General features: G+C 34.8%; 2 protein-coding genes across 9 annotated transcripts; one reads left to right on the forward strand and one right to left on the reverse strand.

Annotated features, from left to right (window-relative positions):
* Nucleotides 1-846: 846 nt before the first annotated feature.
* LOC110816706 (putative mitochondrial adenine nucleotide transporter BTL3) lies at nucleotides 847-9,993 on the reverse strand. Its single transcript, XM_022045003.2, has 4 exons — nucleotides 9,216-9,993; nucleotides 8,726-9,029; nucleotides 7,341-7,808; nucleotides 847-1,234 (listed from the first exon to the last, which is right to left on the reverse strand). The coding sequence occupies exons 1-4, from the start codon at nucleotides 9,866-9,868 to the stop codon at nucleotides 1,166-1,168; spliced, it is 1,494 nt and encodes a 497-aa protein (XP_021900695.2). The 5' UTR covers nucleotides 9,869-9,993; the 3' UTR covers nucleotides 847-1,165.
* Nucleotides 9,994-10,576: 583 nt separating this feature from the next.
* On the forward strand, nucleotides 10,577-21,767 carry LOC110816758 (synaptonemal complex protein 1-like). 8 transcript variants are annotated; one of them, XR_015821206.1, is made up of 20 exons: nucleotides 10,579-11,045; nucleotides 11,138-11,187; nucleotides 11,623-11,830; nucleotides 11,916-12,041; nucleotides 12,257-12,355; nucleotides 12,891-13,567; nucleotides 13,646-13,894; nucleotides 13,975-14,103; nucleotides 14,189-14,257; nucleotides 14,338-14,448; nucleotides 14,944-15,051; nucleotides 15,125-15,235; nucleotides 15,313-15,399; nucleotides 15,905-16,000; nucleotides 16,099-16,206; nucleotides 16,304-16,390; nucleotides 16,539-16,598; nucleotides 17,697-17,801; nucleotides 18,708-18,773; nucleotides 20,964-21,767. XR_015821206.1 is itself a non-coding variant. In XM_088221679.1 (19 exons), the coding sequence occupies exons 1-18, from the start codon at nucleotides 10,901-10,903 to the stop codon at nucleotides 17,796-17,798; spliced, it is 2,622 nt and encodes an 873-aa protein (XP_088077805.1). In that variant the 5' UTR covers nucleotides 10,581-10,900; the 3' UTR covers nucleotides 17,799-17,801; nucleotides 20,964-21,767. The 8 variants fall into 8 exon arrangements, 3 of the variants coding, with proteins under 3 accessions (XP_088077805.1, XP_088077806.1, XP_088077807.1); XR_015821205.1 differs by lacking the exon at nucleotides 18,708-18,773 and having other exon boundaries at nucleotides 10,581-11,045; nucleotides 20,964-21,152; nucleotides 21,276-21,767; XM_088221679.1 differs by lacking the exon at nucleotides 18,708-18,773 and having other exon boundaries at nucleotides 10,581-11,045.
* Nucleotides 21,768-22,781: the final 1,014 nt, after the last annotated feature.

The raw sequence follows: 22,781 nt of genomic DNA on the forward strand, positions 1-22,781 counted from the left end.
ATTGAATTTGAGCCTTCTTTAGTGTGTGTGCGTATATATACATACAAGATACCAATAATATCAATATCATATATATTTAAATATTAATAACAAAGCCCAAAGTCAATTATAAATAATAATAAAAGTTTCTCGTTTAGAGATTTTTTTAGTGAATAAATAACATCATAAATTAAATATTTAAATTTACTAAATAAAATATTATACATTAATTACAGTCAGATCATAATATATAAAAACATTTTAATTACTAAATTACTATATTGTTGTTAAAAATAAAAATTTTCTATTCCGCTTTATAATTGAATATGAGTTTTCTTTAGTGTATGTGTGTGTGAATGTATATATATATACAAGATAACAATAATATCAATATCATACATATTTAAATATTAATAATAAAGTCCAAAGTGAATAACGAATGGTAATAGAGGCTTCTCATTTAGAGGTTTCTTGGGTGAATAAATAACATGGTTTGGTTTATGGAAAATAATCTTGAAATGGTTACCTATGTGGTCCCAACTCTTTATCCCAAGACAGCTAGATAAGGCGGCAATTTACTAGAATCAATGGCAAGAGAAAGATCTCCAACTTTAGACACAATGCTAGAGAAATAAATGTCCAATTGAATGCTGTTAAACAAAACTGGTTGGAATCGCCATAAATTCATTAGATTATTTATTAGTTTCGTTCACTAATCAAAATTTTCCAGTGCAATTTAATTATTTTATTTATTAATTATAGTTAGAACAAGTACATACTATAATTTACTTATTTTGAATAAATTCCAAAAAAAAAAAAAAAAAAACTATTTGCCCATAAATTCTTTACTTAAAATACATCATAAACTTATGAATATATAATGTAATTTATTACCTTAAAGTGCATCAAAGCCCATTACCAGTCTTCACTGTCAACCCCTCGCCATGGATAGCCTAAATTTTGGTTACTTATGGAAAGTAAATGGCATCCGATGAAGGGAATCTAACGAAATCCTGAAGTTTCTAAACCACAAGACTCGGTTAGGATGGCAACTCAAAGAATGTTAGATGCTGAAAATGCTTTTGATATATATTTTTTTCTCTTGGTTTTACAATGCTAGATGTTACATCCTGTTCTTATCAACAAAATCCCAAGAGTTATCCTTTCAGATAATTTTTGCCTCCGTTCATTCCACTCTGAGAACAATCTTCATAAACTCGTATACAAAGTAGCTTATTGCAGCTGAAGGCAGCACCTGAACGAGAAAAGGTTGATAACAATAATTAGATCAAATGTGCAGCAGTATGTCCTATATCTAAAGTCATAATGATTTGTACCTTTATGTTAGGCTCATTATAAGTAGATTATGAAATGTATTCACTCAAAGACCAAGTCATGGTGACTTGGCTTTATATAAACTCAACTTAGAACCTTCCCTATTCAAGGACAGGATATCAGTTCCAAAATAGAAGAAATAAAGCAAAATTACAAAAAGCTCAGGGCACTTTAAACTATTGTTGCCTCATGGACCATTCATCTGTTTTATAGTATTGTTTCTCGAGGATGTTAAGTTTTCATGTTGGATATTTATGTTCCATAGTATTGCCTCATCGGCCATTTATCATATTTCTTTCCCTTTTTGAATGTTTCCACTGAAACTCTATTAGGCAACCAGGTTTTTGCTATGATGGTTTTATCCAGATAAATAAGCATTTTCATTAACCCAAAAAGAGGCATGAAGTAAAATAAAGGTAGTCCCAACAAGAAAAGGGATCCACGCCCTTAATTGTTTCCAAACATCAAGATGAGGGGGTGTCATGTGTCCAGCGGTTCAGGGATATTACAGAAGGTGCAATAAATCATTAACCATCCCATAATTTGTTTTAGATTCTCATTCTGCAAGGGCTATTTTCACTGCATCCTGTGTCAAGTCTGTTTGAATTCTGATGGAGTAAATAGAGAAATTGTAAGACTGATCCTTAGGTATGATGAAATTACCCCAATCAATTTTAATCTAAATCAATTCCTTGAGGTTTTGCAAAATTTTTCTCTCTTTTTTCTCTTTCTCTCTCTCCCTACTACTACTCTATCTTTCTCTTCCTCTTTCTTTCTGATTGTTCTACTCCAAATCTCTGTCTTAATTCTTACTTGTTGCCGGAGTATAAGTCAAAGGACTCTAAAATGTTATTATTTAAATGGCTAAGGTTATGAGGCGAGTGATGGGAGAGCGCCAACATGCTTTTATGGAGGGAAGATAAGTCTTGGATGCGGCTTTAGTTGCTAATGAGATTGTCAATGAGCTAAAACACAAGAATTTGAAGGTATTTATGCAAGTTAGATACGAAGAAAGCACATGACCATGTGAACTGGAGTTTCCTTGATTATGTGATGAAAATGATGAACTTAGGGAATAAATGGCGAAAGTGGATCAGAATCTACGACCTCTTTCGCTATTATGGTTAATGGAGTCCATCATCCTTTTTTCAGTTCTACCAGAGACCTCAGATAAGGAGATCCTTTATCCCTGCTATTGTTCACGAGGCATTCTACAAAATGCACTTACAGACCAGAGATCTTGAGACGTTTAAAAGTCGAAGATGGGGGAGAGTGAGCATGAGGAAAAAGTGACCCACTTATTATTTGCTGATGACACACTAGCTTTCCATGAACCAAGCAAAAGGGCTTTACTTAGCATCAGACGTATTTTGTGAAGCTTCTGAGCAGTTTCTGGACTCGACTACAATCTTGCCAAATTGGAGTTGGTGAGACTAGGGAATGGGACATATGCAAACATTTTGGCTAGTGTTCTTGGGTGTAAATTTGTGGCTTTACCAATCAAATATTTGGGGTTACTGCTGGGAGCCAAATATAAGGAAGTCCCTACTTGGGATCTAGTGATTATACATTTTGACAGATGTTGGCTAGGTGGAAGTGGAACCTTCTATAGAAAGGGGGAAGACTTACTCTCATCAGAAGTATGATATTTAATATTCCTATCTATCATATCCCTGATGACATTCCTGAAAGTATGGCTAAGAGACTAGAGTCCAGACAATGCATATATTCATGGGGAGACTCTGAGGGGAATAGGTGGTACCACCTTGTGGCCGGTGACAAGGTCAAAAATCCAATTCAACTTGGTGGGCTAGGCCTGAAATCTTTGGTGGAGGTTAATAGGGGCCAATAGGAAAAATGGCTTTAGAGGTTTATGAATGAAAATGACAGTTTTTGATGAAGGGTGATTGAGGCGAAGTTTGGTACTGATGATAGAGGGTGATTCAATAAAGAGGCGTCTAGACCCCATGGTAATGGTTTTTATAAGAAAATTTGCATGGGCAAAAAGAAGTTCCAAAGTTCCAAGACTGCATTAGATGGAGGCTTAGCACTGATGACGGGGTCAGTTTATGACGTGACATGTGGCTAGAAGGTGATACTCTCGGAACCCAGTTTCCTCAAATGTATGCTATTTCTCAGTACAATAACACATTGGCAATATGGAAAATAGGGAATCTTTTGTGGAAATACTAGAAACGTTAATGATTGGAAGTTAGGGAATATGAAACCTTACTCTTTACCCTTATGTTAGGAACCTGATATATAGTTCGAATTTGAAAGAAAGAGAAAAAAAGATAAAGAAAGCCGAGAGTCACTGAAATTTGAGAGAAAACTATATTTTAATTTCAGTGATTTTTTTGATAATTTCTTTTCTTGCGTGCATGCCTATATATAGGCTAGAAAGGTATCAAAACCGACAGAATCCGATGAAACACTTGCCAATCTGGCGGTGATGGCGAAAAACAAGGGGAAAAGGAGTGGTGAACAAGACAAAAACATGGTTTGGATTTGAAAGAAAGAGGAAGAAAAGAAAGAAAGCCGAGAGTTCATGAGATTTGGGAAAAAATTATATTTTGATTTCAATAATTTTTTTGATAATTTCTTTCCTTGAATCCAACTGTATCCAATGAAACACTTACTAATCAGGCAACGATAGCGAAAAACAAGGGAAAAAGAATGGTGAACAAGATGGAAAAATTGCAAGTGTTGGGAGAGAATATAAGAATTTTTCAATCATCATTCTCCCTATTCTCGGCCTCATTATCTTCTCTCCATTGCTCTAATTATCTCTCTCATTTCTATTTCTTGATGTGTATCTTTTTAAAACTTCTAATAAAGTGGTATCAGAGCTGTTCCATATTCAAATAGAAGGCGGCGGCGGTGGATTCTGCAAAAATAATGATCATTAAACCCTCTGCACTGGACTAGACGATGGCCAAAGTTCGAAGGGAAAATTACGAGATCCTGCGAAAACTGGTTCTGTTGGTGGACGTGATTCAATGGCAGAGTTCTCCTCGGATACATACCAAAATCCAAAGTTTCAGTCGCATGGGAAGCTGTTGGGCAAAGAGGAATCACTTCCTCTTCACCTCTGTGGAACATGAAAAAAAAAGAGATGAACTGGCTGTTAAGGAAGAAAACTCTAAAACCGCTTCAATGGCTAAACTGATTGAAAAACATGGGGTCAGACCCAGCCCGGTTTGAACCGAATTGGCTCACTGAACCTAATCAATTCAGACACCACTATTGAAGAAGAAGAAGAAGCGGAAGAAAAAGATGAAGAGGAATATGAAGAGGGAGAAATCATTAAAGAAGATGAAAAGAAAATCAGAGAAGAGTTGATTGGTGAAAATGGATCTAGATATGAGAAGACATCATCGTGACAGCGAGAGACGGAGCGACTAGAGTGGCTAGCAAAGGCTGCGACCTTGGTGTTATGCGTCAAGGTGATAACGTGCAAGACCCTTAATGCTATTTCTGCACTGCCCATTATGCTGATTTGGGCCTGATTTTCGGCAGCCATGGGGACTTTCCTTTTAAGTGAGAAGATCTGATTTTTGGCAACCATGGGGAGTTTCCTATGGGTGAGAGTGCAAGAGAGTGAATGAATGTGGAAGCAGTAGAAAACTGTTCTGTAAAATGAACATATATATACAAAGAAAACAAAAACAAAAAGGAAAACAAAATCAAAAATAAAAATAAAACAGAAAAAAGAAAAACAAAAACAAAAAAATACAAAAAAAAAGAACCAAATATATATGAGAGGTTAACTAGGTGTTTGGCACAAGATATTTGAAAACTGGATTTCAACCTTTAGAACAAGGTTGATATTCAAGGGGCAGGTATTGTAAAGAACCAAGGTTAAAGGAGGAAATAGGTAAATAATATGTAAGGTAAAAAGGGTAAAGTTTGGACAATGGTAGTTTTGTTTTTTTTTTAATAGTAAGAAATTAATGTTAAAGATAGACGAATAGAGAAACAGAAAAACAAAAAAATGAGAGAAAGATCACGATCATTCTGCCGTTCAAGCGCTTACAACCTCCTACTTTTATAGCCTATATATAGGCATGTACCTAAGGGAAAAAATCACTGAAAAATTACTAAACTCAGAATATAATTCTCTCTCAAATCTTGCTGACTCTCAACTTTTTTCCTTTCTCTCTCTCTTTCTCAGCTTTCTCTATCTTTCTTCCTCTTTCTTTCAGATCCAAATCATGTATCGGGTTCATAACACCTTACAAGAGCTAAGCATGATGGAACAAAAGACCGAGCCCTTTGAAGACTCAACACTAAGGGGATTTTCTCCCTTAGATCCTTCTATAATCACCTAATAAGAAGGGAGATCACGGTTAAAGACTTTCCTTCCAAGCAAATTTGGAAGATTGATATTTCATGCCAAATTGCCTTTTTGCATAGGAGGCAATTAAAGGGTGCATTTTAACTCTGGACAAGCTGATCACGAGGAGAATGATCTTGGTGAATGGTTGTTACTTGTGAAAAAGAGTCGCAGAGTCATGCAACAATATTCTATTTTGGTGTCTCTTTGCTTACAAGCTCTGATCTCTTGCTTATGGCATCTTGGGTATTAATTAGGTGATGGCAGGCTCGGTGAGGGAGGGAATTTGAACGTGGAGAGGAATTAGTGATGTGAAAAAAAAGCATTAGCCTTATCCCCTCACCACCTTTTGGGTGGTATAGAAGGAATGGAATAGGAGAGCTTTTGGGGGTAAGGAAGAAGGTTTTTATCGGGTTGAGGATAGCTAGTTCCAGACTGTGTTTTTTGATTAAGGATCATAAACTCTTTTGAATATATTGGGGACCCTATTAAAGCATATGACTGCAGGTAGTATATTGCTGTTTGCCAAAGTTTATTAAAGGAAAAAGAAGAGAAAACCTCTCTCTGTAACTAATACTAGGTACCCGAGATATTTTATGGCATGTTATGTCTATTTCGTGGTGAGTTGTCTTTGTTGTTATTGGTCTATAGTTGCTGCCACATGTATTCTGAAACCAGTTAGAATCAGTTAAGCAGTTTGATCAGTTTAGAAGGCAATTATATGTTTGATTCTATCTTGATGGTTAAAATAGATAAGTAGTTCTGGTCTTAAAAGAATTGTTATTATTCTAATATAATACAATAAATAGATGTCTTCAAAGAGAGCAAAGTTAGGCAGATAACAAATTTGAAAAGTGTTTTAAGTACTTTTTTTCATCAAAGAAAGTGTTGGGTTCTCTTTTATGATACCATAACTTTCTATAACACTATAAAAGAATTTAGGACGGGACTGATATCTAATTATGTATGTTAAATATGTTAAACTTAATATGAAAAATTAGAATTAGACATTGAATGGGAATGAACAAGTTGCATAATAATCTATCTTATCTAGACTAATATTTTGCTCTTAAGACCAAATAACTATTACTCTCCTCCCTCCCTTCCCCTCAAAATTCTTTGCCCATAGGATTCTACAGGAACGGGGATGTAGAAGACAAAAAAATTATTACAATTAACGGAAAAACCACCATTTAGATCTAAGACAACAAAATCATGTATATATAGTAATGACCTCACGAGGTTCACAGATCCAGAACTTTCCACATCACTTGGGCTGTTATGCTTAAGGACTTGCACAACTTTTCAATTTGGAGAACCATTCAATTGAAGCACAAACATTGAACAGCTAGAAGCATGCAGCACTTTTATGTGACTCTATTTTCCATTTTTCTGAATGTAACAGTAGAGAAAAACAAGCAGGAAACTTTAGATCCCAAATTATCTTAGAATTTGCAAATTATTATATTCAGAGCATTCCCACAGACAGATTCCCTAAAGATCTCAATATGGAGAATGAAGCATAATTTTGCAAATTTTATAAGAGATTCCAAATTTCCTGTCAATTTTTTCATCATTGCTTAACTAGTGTAGGCTTCCAAAAAGATTCTTGAGTGCATGCCTTGTGTGAATATGTGTGTGTCTGTATATAACTTTTTTCTGTCATAAATCTTTATACTTGTCCCCATACCTGCAGTAAGCTGGGAATAAGTCCAGCATAGAGTGCTGGAATTCCTCCTTGTTCAATGATCTTCACACATGTTGCAAATGCACTCAATTTGGTCGCCTGGACTTGCAACTGAAGCTGTCTCCTTACTACTTCAAACGGATAAGTGGCAGCTTCAGCACAAGCACCAGCAATCGCCCCATATAACAGCGTCCTAACTGGACCCAACTCAAGCTGATCCAAAACATTCAATTGTTGTCCTTGCTGATTCATGTTCTGAATTCTTTTTCTGCCTTCTGGTGAATGTAGATAAGCTGATTTCAGTATATCATATACACTGTAAAAAACAGCTCCTGAAGGTGCCATGCTTGCAAGAGAGGGCACTAAGCCCTTGTAAAGGGAAAAGAACCCTTCAGTTTGGATCATGTGGCGGAAAGCCCCAATAACACCGCCTAAGGCTTCACCACCAGGAGCCACTATTTTGGTCCGGATCTGTTGTACACAAAAGGTTAGGCAATAGTAGATTAAACAATGGAAAAATGAGATCCTGGAGACAACTTATAATTGATAAAATAATTATAAAAAGGAAAGGAAGCTAGTTTCCTTTTTTTGGGGATGAATGATGTCTTATATCAGCAATATATGCTAATATTAAGCATTACATCCAATCCTGTTCAAAATCATTCATGCTTAGAAAAAGAGGCTTCCAGTGACGTTACCCTCTACCTTCTGCAAAAAAATAAAGTTGAATGGATTTTCTAAAGCTTAACTTGATAGTACATGCTCGATCTATAAATTATGTTCTAATTATGTTTTCTCATGAAAGCGCGTCAAGATAGATATATGGATCAAGTACAACTCCTAATTCCTTATGCTAAAAATTTAGCCTAAACACAACTGGAACAGCCATGTTCTAGTACTAGATCCCTTACTCTAATACTATGTAAAGTAATCGAAACTTATTTTCTTAAAAATTTAAACTGATAGAAAATACTAATCTATTGTTTATATTCAAATATTTTTTATCAGTCGCAAAGCTCCAAATTTGGGGGAAATATTTTATTTCCCATATGAAACTAGGGAAGCTCAGATTACAGAAAATTTGTCCTCTCTCTCCCACTTGGCTTGGTGGCAATTAGACAAGTGTTTAAGCCATAGTCTAGCAATTTAGCTTCTGACGCTTCGTCAACATCCCAAATTAGACATGTAATGACTCCAGCAATTAAGATGAGAAAGCATAAAAGAAATTTGTTTTTGGACCAAAAATCTACTAACTAGGATATCTTTACACAATTTAGCAACAGTCGCCCACTTGTCCAACGTGTCAAGATGACAAATCATAATCCATAATTAATCCATAACCAGTCAGTATGCAGGTAATAATAGAATAATATTGAATTTCCACATACTGTGTCAAGTGGTAAGCAGAGTATAGTTGCAGTAATTCCAGCTGCAGCTCCGGCAATAAACCTCTCAAAATTTGTAGTTTCTTCATTCCCAGTCAGTCGAAGCAGCTGCTTTCTATAAGTATCATAAGCACAGAAATTGACTGCTTTAAATGGAGCCGTACGAAGAATGTTGACTAGGTTCCCCTTCCAAAAGCCTTTCAAGCCTTGAGTAGCTGCAATTGACTTAATCAACTCAACCAACTTCTTCTGCTCACCACGAACTATATATTCCAGTTTTAGTCTCTCAAGAGGCGCAACAAAAGTTCTGATACAATAACAATCATTAATACAGAACCACACTGCCGGGCAAAATGGGTACAGAAACAGAAAATGGATCAAAATATCTGGAACATTTTCAAATTTCACTTGTTTTAAAAAATAAATGAACTACTTGATATAGTTTTCCTTTTTTTTTTTTTTTGCATAACAAACTAGGCTTATGAAGGCGTACCTTGAAACAATAGCTGCAACAGCTCCAGCCCATAGATGTTTGGTGGTGTTCGCTGCTGTTACTCTCCCGTAACTGGCCCTCAGTTTCTTGATTTTAACAATAGTATTACCATCTTCCACTTCTGCCGAGCCCCTCTCTCCATTTTGCACCAAATCCTCTTTCGGTTCCTGAACAAATCCATCGTTCCCAAAGCTCATGGACAAAAAAATGCCACTAACAGACCTAGAACTGCGATCCTTTCTCCTCACACACATGCAGACAACCGGTTTGGAGCAAACAACAGAACCACGAACGCCAATTGAAGAACCTTCAAACGAAATGGAATCTAAAAACGAAGATGGAATGTCCGGTTCGAGAAATAAGCCACCGCTGATAAAGAAACCTAAGTCTGCGCTCCTATTAGTAGGAAATGCTACATGGTTTTGCTCGTTAGAACAGAAATTGTTGAAAGAAAGGTCAACTTCTGGCATTGTATGAGAAGAGAGTGAAATTTTGAGGTAGCAAGCGCGCATGTTCTGGGAGATGTTCAAGATAGCGGGTTTTGAAGGAACTTGGAACGCCAAGGAGAAGATAGATGGAAAGAAAATAACGGAGGTTGAGAAGGGGAATTCGGCTTTGGTTCTTGTTTCGGCTTTGCTTCCACCTCCAAGCATGGTGGAAGTCACTCCCTGAGTGACTCGAGTCCCTCTGTTTGTTGATTTTCCATTTTTTAGCTTTCACCCGTTTCCTTGTTTGGAATATGATTTTTTCACATGGAGGTGGGACGGGGCTCGTGTAATGATAATTTGATGTTATGTATGCAAACAGATGGGTCTGGTTTCTTTTTGGTAAAATTTGAATTTTGATTTTAATTTAAATACATAAAGTTTGAATTTTTATGTGAATTTAGTATGATTTTCACTAAAGTTATTTTATTTTTTTTGTCCAGTAAATTTTATTTAAAAAATATTTTCACTAATATTTATCTAGATTGATTGGATTATACATATATACACAAACAATGAAATTAATAAATAATAAAAATAAATTTAATAATATTATTAATTTATTAATCAATTAACTAGTTAAAAACATTATTTTTAACTATTTTTATAGCGAACCATTTGATAAATGCCTTTAAAACCATTTTCTAAATGTGTTTTTTAAATCAAAAATTAAAACTGTATATTAAGTTAAAATATTTGTAAATATTAAAATAATAAAAATTTATTTATATTAGTATTTATACAGTAATATTAGTATATAAATTCTTATTCATATAATATACTGAACAGAAGACGTGGCAGCAGCGGATAGATTTAGCTTTGAATTTGGTGAAACATTTTTAATTTTATCTGTTTGATAGAAAAATATTTTAAAAAGGCAGAAGCTGCAGAAAGTGCTACTTAATGCGTTCAGGTGTTCCCTGTCTGCTGCAGACGCGCGATAAGAGAGCTGTATGGTGGCGTCACCTGTGAGGCCCCCGACGCCGATTCCCTATGGTTTTAACTCCTTACAATTAAACAAATGGACCAAACACGACTCTATATATAGCGTGAATTGGCGCCCAAAATCCTTACAATTAAAAAACACATAACTAGAAGAGATCGAGAGGGAGAGGAGTAGAGAGTTGCCGAGAAAGAAAAATGAGAGTGAGATCCGAGCACGAATTATAGGTTTTCCTTACAACAGGTCATTGGTTCGAAATGCAGAAGTTAGGTCTGCCAAGTATGAAGAGCCTGGATCAGCTCAGATCGCTATCCGGAGCGTCGAAGAGTTTCTCCTTCTCTTCTCGCCCTTCTTCAGATTCCATCTCATCGGGAGGTTTCGCCAATTTGAAGCTCACTGCAGGTTCTATACGCAATTTTGGTTCTATTTTTGAGTTGTCGCCGAAGAATTTGAATGGCTTTGATGATTGGTGGTTTTAATATGTTTGTTTCCAGAGAAATTGGTGAAAGAGCAAGCTTCTGTGAGAACTGACCTGGAATTGGCGGTATTTTTTAATGCACCGGCTTCTTCCTCTTTCTCTATCTGTTTATCGGTCTTTTTCCCTAAAAACGCGCTTTTGTCTATTTGCGATTTCTCTGTAAATATGCAGTATATGTGCAGTTATGTACTTTATGAAACAAATCGCTATTGTCTTTGAGTATCGACATCTGCGTGCATGCGTGTGTATGGATCTCTGTGAACAGGCATGTGTCTGTGTGTGTATGAATGTGTCCTATCATGTGTAAAGGCAAAATAAAATTTTACTTGGATAATGTAGAAAGACAGCATGTTTCACTGAATGTCATTACCTTTTTACCTTAAAATATTTAGTGTACGGTTTTGTTCCGTCGTCCCCGTTATTATTGAAGTCTAGCTTCACCTATTCCATGAGGTGTTTGATATTTTTTCGTTTATTGACCTGTCGTTTTAATAAATATAGAATTCTAAGCTGAAAAAGTCCATGGAGCATATTCGTGCTTTGGAGGAGAAGTTGCAGAATGCCTTTAACGAGAATGCTAAACTCAAGGTAAAGCAGAAAGAAGACGAGAAATTATGGAAAGGATTGGAATCCAAATTTTCTTCAACCAAGACTCTGTGTGATCAACTAACTGAAACTTTGCAGCACTTAGCTTGTCAGGTTCAGGATGGTAGGTATAATTTCACAAGTATAATACATAAATTTTTAGATTATGTGGATGTTACTGCAGTAAAATTCGCAACTTTCTGTAACAGCTGAAAAGGATAAGGAGTTTTTTGAAGGCAAGTTATCTTCAAGCTCAGAAGCTGTTGATAGTTTGAACCAGCACATGCATGCTCTATCCCAGAAGTTACGTACAGCGGAGGAAACCATCCGAAATTGTAAGACGTTATCAAGCTTTTATGAAAGCAATTCAGACTGAGTATTAAGTTTTTTCTCTCATTTTTCAGGGAAGGAACTGTATACCTCTGATTTAACATAAATCTATTATATGTTTAATGGAAGTTAATTATTTATCTGCATGCAAACAGTTGGTGGAGACTCTATTTACATGGCTTGATTTGCATACTTTAACATGCTTGAATCATGCATGTAGGTGAAAAAGAACTGGATGAAATGAAAACTGAAAAGGAGGAAAAGAATATGTTTTACAGAAATGAGCTGGACACGACTGCCATTCTCATAAAGGAGAGAGGTAAAAAGATATTGTTGCTTTGTAATTGTAGGTCCGTATGGTATCATCTGCACCTTCTATCTCCAAAGATGTAAATAAATAGGATTCCAAGTCTACATATTTATATGGTCCAAAGACATTTATTTTGTAAAAGAGATTATAGGCTAATTTAAACGGGAATAAAGGTGTTTGGAGCTTGTATGTTTTTAAGACTTTCAAAGCTTCTCTCTCTATGCTGCTTTGGGGATCAGCCATTTTTATGTATTCTCAGGATTACAAATTATGCTTAATCATTTTCTACCACTTCATCTAGATATATCAGCTTTCTGAACACTACTAGGATGACAATATGAAATGAGGTTTTTTCTACTTCTCAATGTACGTGCTATTAAATTTGAAGCAAGGAAACTTCTATTGAAGTTTGTGCATGGCATATAGGCTTTTAATTAAGCTTGTTAATTCATTTCAGGAGCAATAAGTTCTTATTCTCGTAAATTCTAATGACTGATTTATGAAAGATGTGATTTCTTTTTCCTTTCTTTTTTTGGAAGAGCAGATGCTATGATAGAGAAGTTTGAAACAACTGTAGTTGAGGACCGACTGGCTAGAGAGAATGTGAACTCAAAATTGGAAGAGCTGCACCTTGTGTTAAGAACAAAAGAAGATGAAATTAAACAGTTATTCACCATTCAGGAGAACTTGGAGAAACAAAAGAGTAATCTTCAACTGAGCACAGATGAACTTGGTGATAAATTAGTTTTATCACACCAGGAGATTAAAAAGTTAGAAGATTTTGTTAGCATTTTTGCTACACAGTTGGTTGAATTGGACAAAGAAGGTCTAAATTTTATTGGAAAATTTGATCAGCTATGCACTCTCCATTGCTCTTACTTTAAGTTGTTCCAAGAGGAGAAAGATATTGCTGGTAGACTAGCACAAAAGTCAATTGATCAACTTCACGAAAAATTCTTGTCAGTGACATCAGAAAGAGATGCACTGCAATTCACAAACCAGGAACTAAACAGCAAGATACTTGAACTTGAGAAAGACAAAGAATCTATTATGACACAGTTCTCAGAGAAATGTTGCTTAGCAGGAGATAGAATTCAGAGATTGGAGTCTGAAGTAGAAAGTCTAGTCTTAAAGAAGACTGAAGGAGAAACATTGGTTTCCAAACTAGTGGAGAAAATTGAAACCTTGTCAGATAGTTTAAGGTCATCAGAGAACAAAACGGTCTGCTGTGTCTTTCACTCTTACATGCTGTATCTTAGCACGTCTTGTTGATATTCTAACCCTTGCCATATCTTGCAGCAAGATTTATTGTTAAAAATAGCGGCCCTAGAAATGGATAATGGAAACATAACAGACAAAATGCAGGCAGAAATACAAGGGAAGGAAGAAGAAATAGATGCTCTCCAGAAAGAGAGTGAGAAATATCATCTCCATGTGAATTCTTTAGAGAAACAAGTTAGTGACCTCCAAAACATCTTAGAAGAGAAGGAACAGCTGACTCTGCAATTGGAGGACGCTGAGAAGAAGCTGGAAGAGCAGATTAAAGAGGTTTTGGAAATATTTAGAAAAATATAAATTTTCACCCTCTTAACTTTGGTCATATTAGAAGATCCTGCATATTATTGCAGAATCAAGCATCACTGACTGCTGCAGAAAGTAAGCTTGTAGAAGCTAAGAAGCAAAATGAGCAGATGCTGGAGAGTAAGCAACTGGAGTTATCACGACATTTGAAAGAAATATCTCAGAGGAATGATCAGGTATTACCTTTTTCTGTTGAAGTTGTACAAACACCAAAAATTTTTCTAAATAAATTTCGGCTCATGGTTGGTGGATTTTCATAAGGCAATTAATGACATTCGGAAGAAGTATGAGGTGGAGAAGCTGGAGCTTGTCAACATGGAAAAGGAAAAGGTATGATCATCGTTATCAGTTTCTCTGATTTACTTTGCTGTTTATCATTTTTCACATATCTTTGGACATTGAACTCTCAGGCGGATGAAGTCATAAAAGAAATGGAAAGAAAATCTGATGAACAACTTGCTAAATTTAAAGAAGAATCGAGGCAGCAGTTGATACGAGTTATGGAGGAACATGCTGCTATGGTAATCACTAGATTAATACAGATTTAAATTGAAATTTGGTTAGTTATTCTTCTGCAAGTGATGCATATAATGACATTTGTTTTCCCATTTCATGGTATCAGTTGTAGCTTTTATTGTGTTCATTTGGCTTAGATTTACTTTCTGTTTATTTCAAGTACAAGTAGGTGATTATTTTTTTTTCCATATTAGTAATTCTTTGGGTAGTTTAATGACTTCAATGCACCTACTAGAGCTTGCGGCATTGGACTGTTACCAAACTTCTTTGCATAAGTTAATCTGCAATTCTAATTTAAAATGAAAGTAACTAATTAAGATAAAAATGCTCTGAATATTTGGAAGATTATCGTTTCTAGCAGGTATTGGGAGATTCTGATTTCTGAAAAAGTCTTACGTGGTTCTCTTGCTGTTTGTTGTTCATTTGCTGATACTTTGTTTCAAAGTATTCATCTTCAGAGATATTTCTTGAGATTGAGTTTTGCCTTGTGTGATGTCTAGGTTATTTGCATTCAACAAGAGCATGATAAGAAGGAAATAAATACTAAAGCTGAGCACAATGAGGAGCTGAAGCGTGTCCAGCTTCAAGCAGAAGATGAGTTGAGAGAGGTATATATAGCTGGTCTGAGTTCTCTCATTTAGTGGTAAGTGTGATCTGCTGATGGTTTATTTATTTGTCTAGAAACTGACATCACTAAGGAGTGAACATGAAGTCCAAATGAAAGCTTTAAGGTGTCAGCATGAAGATGAGTGCATGAAGCTTCAAGAGGCATTGCATCTCCAGAAATCCAAAGTATGTGGATTCTTTCAAGTTTCATTTGAATTTGAATCCTAAGGCCTTAAACTTGATTCATTTGTAACATCTTGCAGGAGGACAGACAGAGAGCTCTACTGCAGTTGCAGTGGAAAGTAATGGGTGACAAGCCACAAGAAGAGCGAGAAGTAAATTCGAAAAAGGTTGAAGTGCTTGCTTATGTGACTGATCTTCCTTATATATAATAAATATATTATTGTTAGTCACTCTTTTCACGCGGTTCATGTGCATATATCTAATTCTTGTTACAATGACACGCATTTTGCCATTTCCTAAGTAATATCCACTCAGTCAAAATGAATATGACTGGTGCGATGAGGCATGATGACTTTTGTTCTTTGGATTATGTGGAAGTTGACAGTGCCACGTTCATGTTTTGACAATGAATTTCATGCTTGTGGCCCCCCACCGCAAAAAAAAAAAAAAATTAAAGAGAAAAAAATGCTGTTTTACTTAATTATTCATGGACAATGTATTCTAGTGGTTCTTCATCGGAGTTATTAGTTAACTGCTTCATTTATATATTGCTTTTGCCTTGTTTTGTTTAGTTTCTTCTTTCAGTGCCTCAGTTTTACATTCCTTTTGTATATGGCATGTTCTCCTTTTTGTAGGATTTCATTATTCATTAGAAAAAATATTCTGTTCCAGGATTATTCTATTTCATCAATAAAAATGAGAGATTCTGGTTCTTGTGGTGGCAAAAGAAGTCATCATACTCTGTCTAAGGCAGAGATTGATGAGAAGGTGATAGAAAAGGGGCATTTCGCTTCCTTTTTTCTTTTAGAGCTCTTGCTAAGTTTGTGTCATGATCACTTTATTTAGTTGGTACATATTGCACATAGGGTTCTCCTTCTGTCCAGGTTACACAGACACCAGTATCAAAAATTTTGAAGAGAGTAGAAAATGCAAATGGTGAAAGTGTATTGGGCATTCCTAAGCGCCATAAAAAGGTTCCACTTCTACATTGGACTGGACATACACACAGCACACATGTATTTCCATGTCATGTCCATATGTCTTTGTACTTAATTACTCCTTGAAAGGCAGGTAACACATCATGAATATGAAATTGAAACCAACAATGGAAGAACAATCACAAAGAGGAAAAAAACAAAAAGTACAGTCATGTTTGAGGTATGTAGTGGCTATTTTTGAGCTTCAGTTGATCTTCATGCATATACACTTTATCTGAAAGAAATTTTTGTACAAGAGATCGTTGATAACTAGCACTGTGTTTCATATGTTAGTATTTACTGTACAGTCTTTTTCATGGTTATAACAGGATCCACGGAAAGACAAGAAAATGAAAACACCGAAAGCTACTCCCAGAACAGAGGTGAAGGTAACCAAAAGCCACATTATTCTTTTCAGATTCCCTCTTTGGAATTATTTGTTATGGTCCAATTGTACATTTTTACTTTTTTAATTTTTCTTCGCGCTTTTTTTCTCAATTTAACTACTTGAGGAAATAATTTAACAGTTCATTGGAGCAAATTTGAAGAATAAAAATGAACAAATAGAGAATTGACACCAAAAGTTCTTTAAGTTTTCAGTGATCTCCCACCAGATCGTGAAAAATGGCAATAGAAATGGAGCATGCTCATCAAAGTGGTTGAAAAACTCATACCTGCTCTGCTTTGTTTGAGTTGACTCGCAATCTTTTATAACAGGGGGAACAAGTTTCATTTCCACAATGAAATCGAATTAACCACCAATTGTAAAATAAAAAAAGAACATTCTGAAATCCAAACATGAGCATGAAGTTGATTTAGAAGATGCATTTAGATGAAAAATTCATAAATACAAGAGGAGAAGAAACCTATGTGATTTTAAGTACAAATACAGTGAAAATGACAACACTTCTTCTTTTTCTCAAAGAGAAAACAAGAGAACCGCTAGATTTGCTTTAATATCGTGCAGTCTAGTGAATATGGTTGCTAGCACCAGCCATTATTGTAGGATATATCTTACTATGAAATTGAAAATGTTACATCATCACCTTAGTTCTGCATATCTGAATCCTTAACTATTCATTCTTTTTCTTGTGAAAATTTCCTACTTCAGTTTGTTGTTGCAACCTATTATCCCAAAATACAAAATGGAACATATAAACTCACAAAAGAGTGTAGAATTCATTGTATAGTTCACATTTTTATGATTAGAATTAGTTCAAGCTATTTTAATTTCATATGAAATTGAGCATGTACACTACAAACCCCAGCTAATTTCATGGAATTTGGAAATGAATTAGTGTGAGGAAAATGGATCCAAATGTGTTCTATATTCTTCTTGTTTCCCCAAATGTAATCTATTAAATTCAACAAAATATTTCAAACAACTTCCTATCCAAGTTATGTACAAATGAGTGAATTTTCAAACAAAGAGATACTACAGCGTGTAAGTTTTCTTTAGTCCTGCATAATGCGTGTACATTTTGCAGCGTGTGAAGGCTAGGGGAACTCCACGTCCTTCAAATATAGGTGACTTGTTTTCAGAAGGTTCCCTAAATCCATATGCCGACGATCCTTATGCATTTGATTAAAAGGTACACAAAAGAATATACTAATATGTCATTGTGGTATTGCTTATTATTGTTATGCTGAGAAAATACATTTTTTATAGATATATATAGGAAGTGAAATTATGCAAAAACTACTATTTTCTAGCACTTGCATGTAAACTGGAGCAAATAGCTTGTCACCAGCTTTAACAGACAACTGGAACTTGTCACAAATTTTAATGTTCAACAAACAATCCTATTATTAAAACAATAACCAAAAAGTTCTTAGCTTGACATTAGAACTTCAACCAATAAGAAATAACGAACAAATTTCATTTGAACAACAAATTCAAACTTGAGTCACACTTGGTACCAAACTTCAAGTGATGTTGGACAAATTAGGTTGATTTGTTCAATTAGGAATTTGAGATAACAAACTTAGATATCAAATTTGGGATTTCTTAGACATCACATTTTAGAAGTCTTGAGCATCACAATAAAAGATTTGATTGCATTACACGACCAAAGACTAAGAGACTCTCAAAATATATTATTGAGTACCTGAATTTTTCCGAATGAAATTAAAAAGCTGTTTTTAATAATTTTTAAGTAACTTTTCATATATAGAATTAAACTAAGAGATAATAAACTTATAGAATTAGAGATATTAATCCTAATTTAAAATAAGAAACTATTAGAAATACTGATTCTAATACAAATAGAAAATATTAAAGTAAATATGAAAATACTAATTAAAAATAAAACTTCTCAGTTGCTAAAACTATCATAATACTCTTCATTAATATATATTTCTAAATAATAAGTGGTTTTATATTTAATCTATTACAATTTCTAAACTATTTAAGAAATTTATTACTAGTCCATTCTGCATCATCAAGCTTCAAAAAATGACTTATTACAATCCTTTTTCCTTTTTTTTTTTTTTGCTAGGGGAAGTACCCTGTGGATAAATAACTTTTACTCCTAAGCAACAAGCTCTGAGGGCACATAAACGTTGTGAGATAACTAGCCTTCATTCCCTTGAACAACGACCTCTTAAGCAGTACAATGAGAAAATACTGAGAATAGCTATCTCTTGAAGCCAATGCAGTTCTAATGGCATTTTAACAATATCCTAATTATATTTATAAATTCTATAAGGATAATTCATTGTTCCAAATATAGCCTAGATAAAATAAAGAAAAATGTAATTATGAATATTTAATATTAACAAACTAAGAAAGCTAGTTATGGAAAATCTAAGAATGGTGGAACAATAGAAGACTGATGGGAAGAAACAATAACCACTAAATCAAAGGCTCGGTGAATTTTATCATTGGGGGTGGTGAACTGAACCAGGTGGAAGTTGCTATGTGCTAGGCCTATTGCTATACATCATGTTGAATAAACAAAAATATTATTATGGTATTGTTGTTGTTCTTGTTGTTATTTTCATTATTGTGTCGAAAAATAGAAAACTAATTGTTTTAGCTAAAATGATACCATCATTATGTTGAAAAATAGAAAAGAACTAATTATTACTCCCTAACTATTTGCTTTTATGATCGTATTAGAAAATCCTTTTCTATATTCTTAGCTAAAATAATACAAAAATTTTGTGGTAAATCTTTTTCTTGAAGCTACCATGGAAAGTAAGCTCTATTCTATAGCTATTAATGTTTCTTAGTTTACGTTTAGAACAAATTAATTCGCCAAAAAATGTAAATCCCTGCAGATGATTTCTATACTTTTTCCATGGAAGTTATTTGTTCCAAGTACAGCGTAAATTTCTAACATAATCAACATTCTTCTGAAGAGTGGATTTCCTTTCCTCAAAATTAACAAAGACCAGCTTTTGTTTAGGCTGAAAATCATGAATCCTAAAGTGCTTCCTATGAGCATTAGTTGGCTCTATGAAGGCCACCCTGTCAGGTAAACCAAGTATTATGTTCATAAAAAACAAAAAGCCATCAGGTGTAGGCTTCATATCAGAGAGAATTGGGGAAAAGTGTTAACATTTGTTTCTCATCTGTGAAGTGAATGCAACCAACATTGCTATTGTTTCTTCTCCAGTTTTGCTTAATCTAGTTACTGTTGTCTGAAAAATAAGTTGTCTAATCTAATAGGCCAAACACACCCTATGATGAGAACCAATAAATGCCTTAAAGAGAACAGATATTTTCCTCACTCTTCAAGTGCAAAGCTGGAGTCAACTTAACCTTGCTAGATTTTGACAGTCTATTCTAGGATTTTCCTTTCTTTGTATGGGATGATGTAAACCTAGTTTCACTGACGGATAGACAAACCTCTTTAAAAAATTTCTTCAATATTACTCCCAGAGTAGAGCTTCAAAGTTCAGTATTTCTCACTAATCAGGCAAGGTTTTAGTTAAAGAATGAGCCACTGAAACTAGAATGCATGGAGGACTCCCCTTTTAGCTTCAAACTTCAGCGTTCCTACTAATCTGGGAAGGTTTTAGATAAAAAATAAGTCTCTGACACTGGAATGGACGAAGGAGCCCCTTTTTTACCTTGAAAACAAAGTATTTTTATTCAAAATGTCTTAACATGTAGAAAACAAACATTAGTTCTGTAAAGAAATTTCTGGTGAGCTATTGTGCTCACAACTCTGTAGAAAACTTGGTGATGTAGAAGCATTAGTGATTGAGGTCAAGGCATTTCCTCCAAAGAAAAAAAAAGTTTAAAGCCAAAGTGCCAAACTGTGCACAAAAACATGCTAGAGAGAGTGATTATAAATAACTGATTATATTGCTGCTATCTCCATTTTTTCTTCAGTTTCTCTATCTAATGATGCCATCAATAATGTTTCTTATCCAAGACTCTTCTTTTGTGTTAACAATTGTTGCATGTATATTGTTCAAAAGAATTTGTGATTAAACAGATAGCTTGCATGGTAACAGGATTGCCAACTGAATTATTTCCAGGAACAAAGGCATGATTTGCATGCAACGTAGTAATATCAAATTAATACTGTGCCTTCCAAGCACTTTATTTTTGCTTGTATTTTGATTGTTTTAGCATATTTTCTTGGGCAGTTCAAGTCTTGTTATTCCCTCAGATGTGGTTTCTTCTGGGGTCTGTTTGAAGGATTTATTCTTCGAGTAACCTTCATAATTTTATTCTTTAAAATTCCAGTTCTAACACGAACTCTATGGTTTATCTGACCTGCCTCCTAAATTGCCAACAGATTGGCAGAGAAAGGACGCCTAATATTTCCTGTGGTTGCAAATGTCGAGCTTCTTGTTGTCACTTATTTACAAGTTCGGTTTGGAGTGACTTCACTGCTCTCAACTTGGATGTAGAAGTCTTCTGCAAGAATGGATTTAGGATTTTAGATAACTATGTCTAAAAGAAAATAGGAGAAAGATCATGCCAGGTAATATGGAATATAATTCAATTGAGGATTATAGACTCTTCCATCTGTGTATTTGATTACATACAAGAAAATACGGGCCCTAGCTAGTCGATGTAAATAAATATCTGGAACTGTTTGCTGAAGGATGCGAACTTTTTGGTAAAATGGAGCGGTGGTTGAAGGGACTCAAAGCACTTCTAAACCTACCTCTGCTCTATGTATAGACAGATAACAAATGATGATTCTTAGAAAGAAGACGTGCTCTTTGGTGAACAAGAAGAAAAACAGACAGTGGATTCATTTTCTATTTCTCGTGAGCCTGGAAATAAACATGACGATGTTCTATGATGCAGAATCTGAATTCAATGCGAACAGAAACTAAAGTCAAGATTCTTTTAGTCACAAGGGTTAACATCCTTAAGTTCTGGCGGGAAATAAAAGATCTTCACGTTAAAAAGAAAAAGGAGCAGAAAAAAATGAGCAGTACTGAGCGAATGATTATTCGGTAGGACATGTTTTAAAATAAGAATTTACTATGGGAGTGACACATGTCGGGCTGAATATGTCATTGCTTATTGTTTCTAAAACGAAAAATGTTATAAATGCCTTTACAATTCAAGTTTCCATTTTAAATTTTGCATAAGTTTGTCATTTTTATTACTCTGATTATTTTTTATTTTTAAAAAATATGAAAAAATAAAATAGAAAAAAAGACAAAAATAGATCTTAAAAAATTTTGGAGAAAGGTTTTCTTTTTTTAATTTTTAATTAGAAAAAGAAAAAAAACTGGAAAAAGAGAGGGAGGAATTGCACAATTTTATTTCATCTTCGTCTTCTACGAGTTTATCTCCTCCCCCTTCTTCTCCGGGACCCAAAACAGAATCCCACCTGAATGCGGTCTTCCGTTCTCCGAGGTTGCTCGTTCCGCACTCAAAGCCCTGCCTTGCCTCGAACATGTTTCTCTCCGCCACAGCGCAAGTTGGTCCTTCCCAGATTGTAGACGCTTGGCCGTCACCGGATAATCGTTGCTTCTTTACCCAGCCAACCCCAAACCCGATTGCAAGCAACTGTAAATCCGTCCTCCTTTATCTTTGTTTTTTTGCACATCTGCGTGCGTGCATACTGTCAAGTTCGGGTTCATGTTCATTTGTTCTTTTTGCTCAGCCATAGACGTGGCTCATATTGTTAACTTTATGGGATTTAGTTTACTGAACGCGTAGTTGCTGACTCGATCGGATTAAATGCTTGGTTGATAAGTTTCTTAAGGCAAGATTGTAATTTTATTTGTGAGAATTGGTAGATATTTGGCAATTAGCACGCAAATGTTAGTATGTTAAAATTCAATTGAGAAGCTGTATCCATGTATTATTGTAGGACCAAGTATAACACTGATTTAGTCAGCAAATCATTTTCAAAACAGAAGTATTTTATGCATCAAGCGGGAAGCATATTAAAAAACAAATTGCAGACACAATTTGGATAGCACTAAAAAAACTGATTATCATGCGCAAGATACTATTGAATGCTGCTGTTGATCGACATAAAACTAAAAGAAAAAAGTTCCAACTATACGTACATAATTCCTTGGTGTTTATTAATTTAAAACTTATGTTTCTTTATGTACATATGTTATAATATTACTCTGCCAGA

The sequence above is a fragment of the Carica papaya genome, chromosome 1 (assembly GCF_054855325.1).
Source record: "Carica papaya isolate Zhongbai chromosome 1, ASM5485532v1, whole genome shotgun sequence".
Lineage (NCBI taxonomy): Eukaryota > Viridiplantae > Streptophyta > Magnoliopsida > Brassicales > Caricaceae > Carica > Carica papaya.

Coding starts and splice junctions, on each gene's coding strand:
- LOC110816706 (XM_022045003.2), bottom strand. CDS start 9,868: ATGCTTGGAGGTGGAAGCAAAGCCGAAACAAGAACCAAAGCCGAATTC. Junction 7,809..8,725: donor TCTGCTTACCACTTGACACA/GTATGTGGAAAT, acceptor TGTGTACAACAG/ATCCGGACCAAAATAGTGGC. Junction 1,235..7,340: donor TTATTCCCAGCTTACTGCAG/GTATGGGGACAA, acceptor TTTCTCGTTCAG/GTGCTGCCTTCAGCTGCAAT.
- LOC110816758 (XM_088221679.1), top strand. CDS start 10,901: ATGCAGAAGTTAGGTCTGCCAAGTATGAAGAGCCTGGATCAGCTCAGA. Junction 12,356..12,890: donor CATTCTCATAAAGGAGAGAG/GTAAAAAGATAT, acceptor TTGGAAGAGCAG/ATGCTATGATAGAGAAGTTT. Junction 16,599..17,696: donor CTCCCAGAACAGAGGTGAAG/GTAACCAAAAGC, acceptor TACATTTTGCAG/CGTGTGAAGGCTAGGGGAAC.